At 50.3% G+C, this 12121-nt stretch overlaps 1 protein-coding gene across 1 annotated transcript; it reads left to right on the top strand.

Annotated features, from left to right (window-relative positions):
- Window positions 1–7099: 7099 nt before the first annotated feature.
- GOLGA7 (golgin A7) lies at window positions 7100–11870 on the top strand. The gene is made up of 5 exons (XM_066206332.1): window positions 7100–7285; window positions 8188–8340; window positions 8613–8714; window positions 9693–9756; window positions 10616–11870. The coding sequence occupies exons 1-4, from the start codon at window positions 7175–7177 to the stop codon at window positions 9738–9740; spliced, it is 414 nt and encodes a 137-aa protein (XP_066062429.1). The 5' UTR covers window positions 7100–7174; the 3' UTR covers window positions 9741–9756; window positions 10616–11870.
- Window positions 11871–12121: the final 251 nt, after the last annotated feature.

Raw genomic sequence — 12121 nt, 5'->3', positions numbered from 1 at the left:
CCATGCCTCAGTCAGGTGCCTAGGACCCCTGGGGCTGCAGGAGACACCTTCACCAAAAGCTGGCCAGCAGCAGGGCCAGGATGAAGGCACCCAACCATTCAGGCAATGTCTCCTGTTTGTGTGAAATTAGCACCAATAAATGCTATAACTATACATGACCAACAACAGGTTTACTAGCTAACATATAAAGGACTACAAGGGCTAATGCCGTCAGCACTGCTGAAACTCTTGACCGTCTGGCCCCTAGTCCCAGGAGGGAACCGATGGCAAATGTTTACAGGGGCTTATAAATATTTATCCTGTAATAACTTGCTGCATTACAGCACATTCTTCTCCACAAGGCTCAGCTTTGCCCTGGACCAGGTGCAAGCTGCTGAGAGGGTCTGTGGCATACATAAAGTTTGCCTGAATAACATACAGCAAGTGCTGGTGTTCAATAAAACAGCAGCAGCCAAGCTGCATGCGTGAAAGGCACTGCAAGTCATTCCTTACCCAACAAAAGAAAAATGTGGCTGGGGAGCACAGGTGTGCAGGCACATTGATGTGGGTGCAAACCCTTTCTGGGTTGCCAGAGTAACCTGGGGAAGGGCTGCAAGTCACTGGGGAGGTATAAATGCCAGTGCTGGGCTGGCATGATGGAAGTCTCGGCCCAAGAGTGGCCCCGTGCTGCCTGAGAACATGGGGCTCTTGGCTGCTTTTGTGAGGACCCCAAAGGAGGGGAGCGGGAGACTAGCCCACCATGAGGAAACATCTCATGCTTCTTGCTCTTCAGCAATCCTATCTGCCCTCTTCCCTCTAAAAATTTTTGAGCCATCCACTTATTTATTTATCCTTCTCATGCTAAATGATTTGCAAGAGTATAAGATGCCTGTGGTTTGTAAACCACGTGATAAGCTGGAGCAGAGATGGAGTTCACAGAACTACTTTCTTACAGGAGTAAATAAGCAGATTGGAAAGGTTCCACTGTGTATATTCTAGGTTGCTATTTTCTTAACCCTGTCTCATTAAGATGGATGGAGTTTCTGCTTATTAGTAATTTGGCAAGTTCCTTTTTGTGTACACTCTGCACTTCTCACTAATGACGCTGTGCTTCAGTGACTAACAAAAGAGACTTCCAGCATAGTCAGTGAAAACACAGCCATGCACTTGGGGCACTGGGACGGAAACCCAGTGTTCTGGAGATGCCCGCTGTGGAAGACAAGGAACTGCAGGGAACTCAGCAAAGGAGAGTCTGCTGGTTATAAAACCTTTCCTGACACTCAAATAATTTTGACTTGAGGATATTGGTTCTGTGATTTACACGCATAATTGCAGAGTTGACAGAGCCTGTAACAAAGTGATTCAGAGCCTTTCCTCTGCTGTTCTTAAGACACATCTGATGAAGATGAAGCTGGCACTGCTACTGCCTGGATTTACAGCTGGCCATTAAAGTATGTTTACAAGTCTTTAGTACAGTGTACACATCTGGTAAATCATTGATTGAACAAATAGCTTCTCCTGTCATGCTCCCTCTCTCAACTTTTCCTACTACTCTGGTGCCCAGCCTGGAGCCTGTGTCCAGTGGTGGTGGCCAGCTGATGGCAGGTGTGCATGTGCTGCCCAAGCAGGCAGACACATGGACCCACACCTGCACATGTAGCCTGGGTTGTCACTGACATCTAGATGCTGTTGGACACACACCTACACAAAAAGCCCCATGCAGATCCTCAGCATGAAGGCAAGCTGATCTGACCGTACCTACATGCACGGAAAGGTATTCTTGCTAACATTCTTGCCAGCATGTATCCAAATCCCTTAGTGCTCTTGGTCACATTGCTTCCGAACCTGGCCAGACCAATCACCTGCACAGGGCAGAGTCCCAAGTGGGTGTACAATGAACAAGAGAGGCAGCTGTTCCTTCCTGGGACACTCATAAGAGAAGGAAATCGGGGGCCTTTTTCAACCTGTCAGCTGCATTCCAGTGGGCCAGCCGGCTGGCACGGGCCACATGCAGCTTCTCAGCGCTGACCAGAGCCCTGGCTGCTGGGTCCCCACAGCACCGAGGGCTCTCACCAAGGAGGGAAAGCCAGGGCTGGCAGGGCTTGGGGTTGCTGCACAGGTACAGTGGAAGAAAAGCAGGATGGAAACAGGGCACAGCTCCAACTGCAGGGGAAACAACATCCCTTTTCCCTGGCACCAGGAAGCATTGCACGCAGCCCACACAACGGACTGCACTGGAGCCTTCCTTGCAGCAGGAAAAAAAATGCTGGGTTTAGTGTTTTACCAAGCATGGCAGTGGCTGGGGCTGAGGAGCAGCAGGAGCTGAGGGCCCCCACCATGGCTCATTGTGCCACGCACAATAAGCATCTGGCCAGCTGTGCAGTCATCTGTGGCCAGACCCTCGCTCTTGTGGCCACAGAGCTGGGCAAAGGCCAAAGGGTAAAGGCCAAACCATGGCAGCAGAAACAAAGCTAGATCAGCTCATTCATGCAAACCTTTTCAGGAGCTTTTGGTGTCAGGATGACCAGACACAGGAGTACAGGATTCACTGCCTGCGTGTGAATTGCTGTCGGGACACACAGGCTGCCAGGTCCCATGCAGTCACTCGGCAGTTGTTGAAAAGGTGCAGGATCTTGGAGGCCTAATTGGAAGGGACCCACAAAGATCATGGAAACCCAACTCCTGGCCCTGCTCATGTGCCTGAGGATCCTACCCTGTGCCTGAGATTGTTGTCCAAATGCTTGAGCTTTGGCAGGCTTGGGACCATGACCACTGCTCTGGGGAGCCTGTTCAGTGCCTGAACACCCTCTGGGGGAAGAACTTGCCCCACTTCTCATTGTCACCCCTTCACCAACAGGTACAGCACCCACGTGTGCTCAAATCCTACTGTAGTATCCTCAAAGTTAAGGTCTCACTTAAGCACTTTCCTGAATAAAAACTTGTTAAGAGAAATGCCTGCAAGGCAAGGCCAGTCCTGCTCTCCCTCCTCTTTTTAACAGTAAGAAATGGGTGGCTTTGCCCCAAGGCAGCTTTGCCTTGGGATGGAAGGAGAGAAGCCTGGGCACTCTCGTTCCATCCCGACATCCAGCTGGTGACAGTGCTGGCTTCTGAGGTAGACTGCGACATGCTGACTTAAGGCTGATTCCCTGGGGCACAATATGCTGCCTCTTAACTTCAGGGTTTTAATGGAGTAGCAGGGAAGGAGGAGAGGGAAACAGAATTTTCCTTTCCCCATAAATAATTTTATGAAAGATTTAAAAAGAGATTTAAAGAAGTACATCTTCCCTCCCTTCCCCCTTTCTCAACTGTACTGTGCATTTTAAACTGTTTGTGGAAGGGAATTAATTAGCACAGGCAGCAGAGCCCAAAACTCTGCAGCAGCCTGTCTTCTGCACAATGGAGATCCAACGCTTTCTCCCCTGCCTGGGAAACACATGCCCAAAATCCAAGTACATACATTTTTTCTAACCTAATTCATTTTGTAGATTGATGGAGAAAATCCATAGCAAATATTTATGACTTTGCAATAAATAACCCTCACAGAAGTTACAAAAGAGTTCTGGCGAGTCTCAAGGTAACTTTCAGCGAATTCCAGGGGTCAGGGCAGACTGGGATACTGAGCCCATAGTGCTCGAGCCTTTGGCTCATCTGTTTTGAATTATTGGTATTACTCAGTGTAGCATTGCTCTCAATGGAGTAGCTGTGCTGTGATTCCATGCCATATTTTATTTCTATGGCAGGAGAAAAGCTTCAATAACTATTAGTTGTACTCTGTTGTAGCCAGCAAAAAACCCAGACCTCAGCGGGGAGGGGCTGTTCCTGCTGGTGTTTGCAGGCTGGCAAAGGAAGGTGTCTGTGCCCAAGTGCCTGGGACAGGACTCAGGGCCAGACACGGTGCTTTTTCCTGCCGGTTCAGAACATGGACTGCCGAGGTGCTGGCAGGGGTGTGGTGCTGCTGGAAAGGTGGTAGTGTCCCAGTGCTGTGCTGAAGGCAGCCAAGGATGCTCCGTGCGGTGGGTGCTGCTGGGAAGCCACACAGCCCCGTCCCAGGAGCCACGGCTGGGGCGAGAACGAGCTCATCCCACTGCATCTTCGTTAGCTCTTAATCACCACAGCGGAAGGAGAAGCCACTAGCAGCATCACGCTGCTCTCCGGGCATGGGCTCCTTTCAGGGCTTTCAGAAAACAGGGTCAGACGTGTCTTCTGACCTGTGACCTGTCGCTTCCCTCCTCGCCATAATTATCTAATACAGCGCTCTCCCTGCCAAGTACAATGAAACAATTTGTCACTTCAATTGTCTGTCAGTCAACACTGGGGCCTTTTCAACAGGCCAACACATGTTTTTTGAGAGCTTGTCAGCAAGGGCTGTCTGGCCAGGCACATAACCATGGAAAATGGAACCTTTGTTAATTCTGGTTCTTAGAAAAGTAAATCCATTCACTTGTTTTTTTCAGGCCTTCAGTTTGGAATTTGCACAAGAAGCTGAATTGCCCCTGATCCCTAAATGATTGGTCAGAGGATTTGCATGAGGAAGCAGAAATTAATTATTCTTTTCTTTTCTTTTTATTTTCTGTAATTGTGTGTTTAGAAATGAGATTACATTCTACAGCAGCACGAGGGGCTGAGGGGGGAATTGCTTTGCATTTGTTTAGCTCCTTAGAGTTAAGATCACCTAATCGTTTCAAGCATTTCCTAAGATTCCCTCTCTCTTTTTCTGCTTTAATGACCAAACAAAGATTGTGCTACTTCCCGGGGAACTTTTCTGGCAGCTGAGCTCAGCAGTGGGAGCCAGGGGCTTATCCCTCTGCCGAACTAGTCTTAGAATCACACAATCACTAAGGTTGGAAAAGACCTCTGGGATCACTGAGTCCAACCATTAACTAACTCAGTGCTGCCAAGGTCTTCTTGCTGCTTTTGGCTTGCAGGGCACAAAATGCACTGCAGAGCCCGCGGGCTTGCGACTCTCAGTGGCTCCTCGTGTTGGAGGAAGGGTGTCGGGATTCCAGCCAGCCCAGGAGGAAGTTGCTGGTTGCCTGATTCTCAAGTCTGGTCAGCACAAGCTGGGGTGCCTGGGCAGCCCCATGCACGGCAGGGTGCGGGGAACATCCTAGTGGGGTCACCTGAGCTGTCAGGACACGAACCTGCCAGTTCCAAGCCCTGCACTCATGCTCCTCTTCAGACAATAAAACTGATAACTTTGTCAATAGCACAAACTGGTAGTGAAAAAAAAAAAACCCAACTTCATTTTTGGTGCTACTTAGAGCTTTCTTCTGTTTTTTTGGTTTTGGTTTTGTTGGGTTTTTTTTCTTTTGAAAGCAGCACCGTTTGAAATTCTCACTTTCTCTGTTGATACACATATGAAATCCTATTCCTGAATATTTAATACACGATAGATATCTCCATTTTCAGGGTATTCATCATTTTCTTTGTCATGTGGTAGTTTGTGTTTTGGGCAGACATGGAATATTTTGAGAGCATTACAGAAATGCTGGATGGCCCCTACTCAGTTTCAAATGCCCTGAATGAAAACTCCTCCAGATCTGACTTTCCAGAATACCCCTGTCCCAAACTAATTCAAACTATACAAGGATCTCTAACTTAGAATATTTCAAGCCCATAAAATGAAACAAATTGGCTTTGCAAGTGTATCTCCCAATCTAAGCCATGCCTGTAAATTTGATTTGTCCTCTTGCATCCATACTGCATTAGGTGGCCTGAAAGACTCTTTGTTTCCAAGTGTGTCTGTCCTCTCCAGGAGACACAAGTGTCTGTGCTTGGCCAGGCTGGAAAACCCTGTGCCCATGAACAACAAGGAGTCAGTGGCTGTTCAACACCTTGATCTGCCTGTGGGTCTCAGCAGGAGCAGAGTGGGACCGTGCAGCCCCATGGCACCTTCAGCACAAGCACCCCAAATGCCCCTCCTGAAGGACAGGATCCCAAAGGATGAGCTCCTAAAGACACAGCCCTGGTTTTGTGGGAAGTGCCTGAGCCTCTCCAGGTCAGCTGAGGGCATGCAGCATGGGGACAGAGTCCGGTTCTCTCCTGAACAAAGTCATTTACTACCTCGCTTTATGATTTCAGAGACACTCTCTGTATAACTTTAACAGGCTTATGCTAATTCACTGGTTTGAATCAGAATAAGCCTGTTAAAATTATGAACTTAGGCATGGGATCATAAAATACTGTAACACAATACATGGATCTTTCAGAAATGGACGGATTGCAGGATCACCATTTCCATGCCTGGTCTTCCTGTCCGCATGGCAAACCTGGAAGATTTCCAGGGATTGCAGTGTTTGCCACCTCCTCTATTCCAAAAGCACAACAGTAATGAACATCTATTAAATTCTAATTATCTAATTTCTTGATTCAGGTCTCCCGTTATATTCAGATGAATATGCTGGCATCCCAGCATTGGCTGCTCGGCCGGCACGGAGCAGGACTGTGGCCGCGGGGCGCAGGGACAGCAGCGGGGCCAATACCTCTCCCACCCCACACTGCGGCCCCAGGACACAGTTCTGGTGTGAGACTGTCCCTAAGCTCTGCTGCTTACCCGGGCTGCGCCACGGCAGTTTCCAGCTCTTCCTTAACCTGACTGACCTGTGCCCTTGCTGACGCCTGGCAGCTTGGAGCTCTCGGGCAAAGGTTAAGGGGCCGCCAACGGATCCCGTGTGCGTCAGCACAACCGGCTGGGATAAAGCTGCGGCAGCGTGGTCTGTTCGCAGCGGCTCCGGTTCCTAAGAAAAGCCATGGAACTGATCCCCGAGTTGGGAATGGCGGCCCTGGAACAGCCCCAGACCCCGGAACAGCCCCAGGCCCGGGGCAGCCCCAGATCCCGGGCCAGCCCCAGGCCCGGGCCAGCCCCAGGCCCGGGCCAGCGCCGGCTGCCGGTGCCCGCGGGGCCCGGGCGGTACCCAGCACAGCCGGGGGGCCGGGGGGCTGTCCCGTAAGCTGACCGCCCCGGGGCGGGAAGGGCCGCACACCCGAGCGGACATGGCGGCTTGCGCGGGCGCGCATTCCTGCCGCTCAGCGGCCTCCGGGGGCTGCGCCTGCGCACTGCCGCGCCTCGCGGCCCCCGGCGGCACTTCCGCCCTCACCCGGCGCCCGGCGTCGCCTCGGCGGTTTTGCGACAGCCGTAAGTGCGCGGGGCGGCCGGCTTTCCGGAGGGAGCGGACGGGACCGGGGCGGCGGCGCGATGAGGCCGCAGCAGGCGCCTGTGTCGGGCAAGGTGTTCATCCAGCGCGACTACAGCGGTGGGACGCGCTGCCAGTTCCAGAGCAAGTTCCCGGCCGAGCTGGAGAACAGGGTGAGGCGGGGTCGGCCCGGGGCTCGCGGCGAGCGCGGCGCACGGAACCGGCGCGCCGGGCAGGGCCGTGGCCGGGCCGTACGGGCCTGCGCCCCGGGGGCGTTGGCAGGTGCCTTGCCCGGGTCGGAGCCAGTTCCGCGGGTTCCCCGAGGGCGGGGTAGCTCCTCCCGCACGAATCTTTAACCGAGGCCGTTCAGGTGCAGGAGCGGACGTGGTTCCTCCCCCGTGTCCACTGTGGTCAGTCCTGGGGCAGGCGGCTGGTTTGCAGCAGTAGAGCAGAATGTACTCGTTGTGTCTGTGGGAACAGAGCCGACTCTGTACTCAGGTGTTAACATTGTCCTTTCCCTTGGAATCCTGCCCGTCCTGCCGAACCCGCTTGGAGGCCTCACAAATGCTGTCTCAAGTACTTTCGTTATGGTCAGTGCTATCAGATGTGGTATCTTAAGCTGACAGTCAAACAAACACACCTTCCTACCCCATTTTCTTTCTCAAAACCGGCATTTTTCCCTTCCTCGTTTCTTTGTTGTGTTTTGTTGAGGGTGTGTTTGGTCAGCACTGCAGCAGCACCGAGGCACTGTGGGTATGGAGTGTCCATCCACTCTCTGCCTGTTCACTTTAACCCAGCACATCCTTGTGCGTTAATTCTGGTTTTTTCATGGTTGAATTACACATTTGCTTAGGTGTGTTGCTCTGAATGGTTTTGTGTCCATATTATGTTTGAATTCAGACTCAGCCTGAGCACAGGACAGGTACCTAACAAAGAGCTGCAGGTCTGTAACTCCGTGTGTCTCAGGCTGGGGCTCTGAGCACAGTGCAGATGATCCATGGGTGGAAGTGGACGTACAGGGGTCCTGGTGAGTTCTGAAGTGTGCAGCTGAGAGCCCCACTTGCTCTTCCTGCAGATTGACAGGCAGCAGTTTGAGGAGACGGTCCGGACACTGAACAACCTCTATGCAGAAGCTGAGAAACTTGGGGGCCAATCTTATCTTGAGGGTTGTCTTGCCTGTCTGACTGCCTACACCATCTTCCTGTGCATGGAGACACACTATGAAAAGGTATGTGATTGTTTCCCCTTCAGCCTGCAGCCAAGTACTTGGTTCTTGGTGGGTTTCCTGTGCCTTGCAGTCTTTTGGTACAGATCCTGTACAGAGGTACCTCAGACATGCTGGTGCTGGTCAGTTTGGGTCCCTTGGGGGTCACCCTGAATCCTGTGGCAAGTGCCCACACCGTGGAGCCGTCAGAGCAGCTGTGTTAGTTCTCACATTGCCATAACTGTGCTAGTGTTGGAAAGGAAACGGTTGTGACTCCTGTGCTGTTTCATTACCAGGTTCTAAAGAAAATCGCTAAGTTCATTCAGGAACAGAATGAGAAGATCTATGCTCCTCAGGGCCTTCTGCTGACAGACCCCATTGAAAGAGGATTAAGAGTTGTATCCTTCTGTGGCTTCTGACATTGTCTCCCGCCTTGTGCTCCTCATTTGTCTCAGTGAGGCAGCTCTGCTCATGCTTGATCTGTGGTACAGAATTGGTGATTAGTCTTGTTGCGCTTTGTTGTGTCCTAGTCTCCAGTCAGGTTTTAGTATGTTAAGATTTGGTACCTGGAAAGCCCATGAAAATGTGGAACCTGACCTTTGTGACTGCCTGGAAAGAGCACTAGAGATCCTTCCTCTATTCCACTGACCTCCAGAAATGTTCTTCTGACTGGGGAAAGAAGTGACCGTGTTGGTAGGGCAGAAATTGATGTTGTGAGAACACGACCTGGCTGTTAATTAATTTGCCAGCTTCAGCTCAGGTTCTGGTGAAGATTTTGACATACAACATCACTGCAAGCCCAGCACTTGCTCTTGCTTCTGGTGTGGCTTATTTCAACTCCTTTTCTTCAGCTATTGGGCAACACTGCAGACATTTTATGTGGTTATTGCTTGAAGTTGTAAAGACCTCTCATAGCAAATAGGGGAGTAGAATGAGTAGCACATCTTTCTGTGAAAATATTGGAGCCACAGCAACTTGGAACCCAATGCCAATTGAATGTCTGTTAAGGCAAATTCCTTGCAGGTGAGTTTCGTGTCCTTGTCCACATAGCTCAGAGATGCCACCTGCATGGCTCCTTTTTTCTCAGTATTAACTTTTTTGCTTGGTGCACAGCCTTCCCCAAAATGTAGCTGAAGTGGGGCAGGGCTCAAACCTTCTGTACACAGCACCAAGTTGCTGTGCAGGCCCTGGGCTGGGAGCCAATGCTCTTACCTGATGAGGCATCTCACATGGACACTTCCCTTACTTTGGAGCTCTGGGATCTGCCTTAAAATAGCTAAGATATCCAAAGTCCCGTCATAGTGTTTTCTGATTTTTTCTGAGTATGTTTTCATAGTCTCTTTATAGTGTATTTCCCTAACAGCTTTTCTGTGCAGATTGAAATTACCATTTATGAAGACAGAGGTTTGACCAGTGGAAGATAGAACTGTGGAGTCTCAGGTACGTGTTACCCTTTGCTCAGCTCAATCTTGACATCTTTCTGTGCTCAGAGGATTGGGTGCTGTCATGCTGAGAGTTTATCCCACCCTTGTATGTAATCAAAGACTGTGTTCACACAAATCCTGTGTGGACCAGCTCTTCTTGGAAGTAAAAATACCAGTACTGGGCATGATGTTGCTGAACGTTAACTTGGAGAAATTTGGGTCTCGATTGTGTAAATATGGTAACTTCTGCTATATTATGTCCAAAATTCTTCTCAGGTCAGTAGAAAATGGACTCTGTCCCTGGGTGTATTCTAGCATACAGAGCCTTTTTGTTGCAGTCTGTCAGTTGGCTGCTGTTCTAGTTATCATGCTGATGCCTTTACTTGTGATGGTTTTGGATAAGAGGGGCCAGCAGCCTTGAAAAGCTCTGCTGAGAGGCTTTGGGGCAAGTCACAAAATGAAGAGAAATCACAGGACATGGGCTCATGCTTATTGTATCCAATACAGGCCACCAAAATTACTATCCGTGACTTTGCTTTTGGAAACCTCACATTGGGACTGGCTCCCTTGTGTCAGGTGCTCTGAAGGTCCTGGATGGGAGTGTTAATTACCGATTGTTGGCAGTGTATACAGAAAAGAGTGGGAAATATTTACGCCTGTTATGTAAAAAGAAACAAAAAATAAAGGTCTTTAATTTTTTTTTTTTTTTGACAAATGAAATCAAGAGTTCTGGGTTCTGCTTATGCTGTTCAACATAGCACATGGTAATTTTCTCCTCCTGCCATACTCTTCCTGCAGCTGCAGAAAGGTTTGTGTAGGGGAGCTTTTGGTCTGATTCAGGAAGAGTTTCTAACCATATGAAACTTCTTTTCCAGATGATAGCTCACCGGTGGATTTGCTGTACCAAGGTTCCCCTACCTCCTACTTTAGAGCATCATTCCTTTCTCTGCTGCCAGATCCACAGTGCCATCTACTACAAGGACTAACTTCCTCAAACTGCTCCCCACGGGGTGACCTAGCTGGTCAGCATCCACTTTGCAGTAGATTTGGAAGCAACAGGATCACTTAGTTTTTGTTTGGTTTGGGGTTTTCTTTCTCAAGAAAAGGCAGAAGTGGTAAAACTGTGTTCTCTCCTGAAAGAAATGGGACCCTCAGCCCAACAGAGGTTTAGTTTTAGTCCTGTAAGTGCAGTGCTGTTCCTCCCTGGTTCTAAAACCCTTCTGTGTGTCAGTTGGGCTTTGGAAAGCTCCGGCTCAAAGTTGGGAATTTCCCTCCAGTTCAGTGTTAGAGTGCCGAGATACACAGTGCCTCTTCCCAGTGAGAATGACTCAAGGCAACATCACTTGTGCTGATCCTTGTGGAAAACCTAAAGGCGAAGTGTTCCTTGTATTAATGTCCTTGTTATCCCTCGATGGGGAGGTTGTAGCCAGACTTTAACCCTGGTGGTTTTTCTGCCCCTGTGTCTATGCTGTTCTTGACCTCGTCAGTGCTCACCAAGAGAGGCCTGGCCAGTCATGAAACAGTGAGCACAGTAAAGTGGATGCTGAGCCAAAAAAAATAATGATTCCCACCCTTCTCTGATTAATATGTGAAGTGTAAAACTGTTTCTTTATGGATTTCTTATATATAATTTATAGGAAAACATTGATCTGACAGACTGTAAGATACTGCGTAAGATGGATTTCTTAATTCTGTCTGCTGGCACACGTTGAGGAGTTGAGCTGTGCATTCCTTAGCATCCCCGTGCATTGCTCAGCAGTACCTGCACGAGTGAAGTTCCCCATGATCCAAGCTGGCTGAATCCTTTCTCTTCCATCCTGTTCCCGTATCAAAGCCCAGGTGTCCTGGTGTAGGGGCTGAGTGTCAGTGTCCAGTTGTGGAAAGAACTCAGGAGTTCAGAAGAGACGCTTGGCAGGAGTGGAGGGGCTGGATTGGTTGGTGGTGCTGCAGGTGCTAATACTGGATATGGAACTCCAGGCTCATTCCTCAGCCACTGGGGGTTTGAGATCTAATTAATATTTTCATTGTATAAAATTTGTTTTTTCTAAACTGTAACAGTGTTTGCCTTTCACAGCTGTTGCAATATTGGCAGAAGTACTGATGGATCAGTAAACCTTTTCTTAAACTGTGTCCAGGTCTGTTCTGGCAGCGCCGTGGCCGGGGGCACAGGGTGGCTCTGGAGCGCCGGGCCGGGCGTGGCAGAACCGCAGCGCTTCGGGGCCTGGCCGCGGCGCACGAGAGGCTTGGCCGGGGCGCCCTCCTCCGGCTGGGGCAGGGCCGGCGGCCGCGTAGTGCCTGGGGCCGGGGGACACGCGGGCGTGTCCGGGCGGGCGTGTCCGGGCGGGCGTGTCCGGGCGGGCGTGTCCGGGCGGGCGTGTCCG

Source organism: Chamaea fasciata, unplaced genomic scaffold (genome assembly GCF_029207755.1).
Source record: "Chamaea fasciata isolate MVZ Bird 193981 ecotype frontalis unplaced genomic scaffold, bChaFas1.0.hap1 SCAF_30, whole genome shotgun sequence".
NCBI lineage: Eukaryota > Metazoa > Chordata > Aves > Passeriformes > Sylviidae > Chamaea > Chamaea fasciata.
Note: the sequence above shows the minus strand (reverse complement) of the source record. Positions and strands in the feature narration are given on the sequence as shown.

Excerpts from the sequence above, each read along its gene's own strand:
- GOLGA7 (XM_066206332.1), top strand. The coding sequence starts at position 7,175 with ATGAGGCCGCAGCAGGCGCCTGTGTCGGGCAAGGTGTTCATCCAGCGC. Across the intron at positions 7,286-8,187 it reads CGGCCGAGCTGGAGAACAGG|ATTGACAGGCAGCAGTTTGA; the intron begins GTGAGGCGGGGT and ends CTCTTCCTGCAG. Across the intron at positions 8,341-8,612 it reads TGGAGACACACTATGAAAAG|GTTCTAAAGAAAATCGCTAA; the intron begins GTATGTGATTGT and ends TTTCATTACCAG.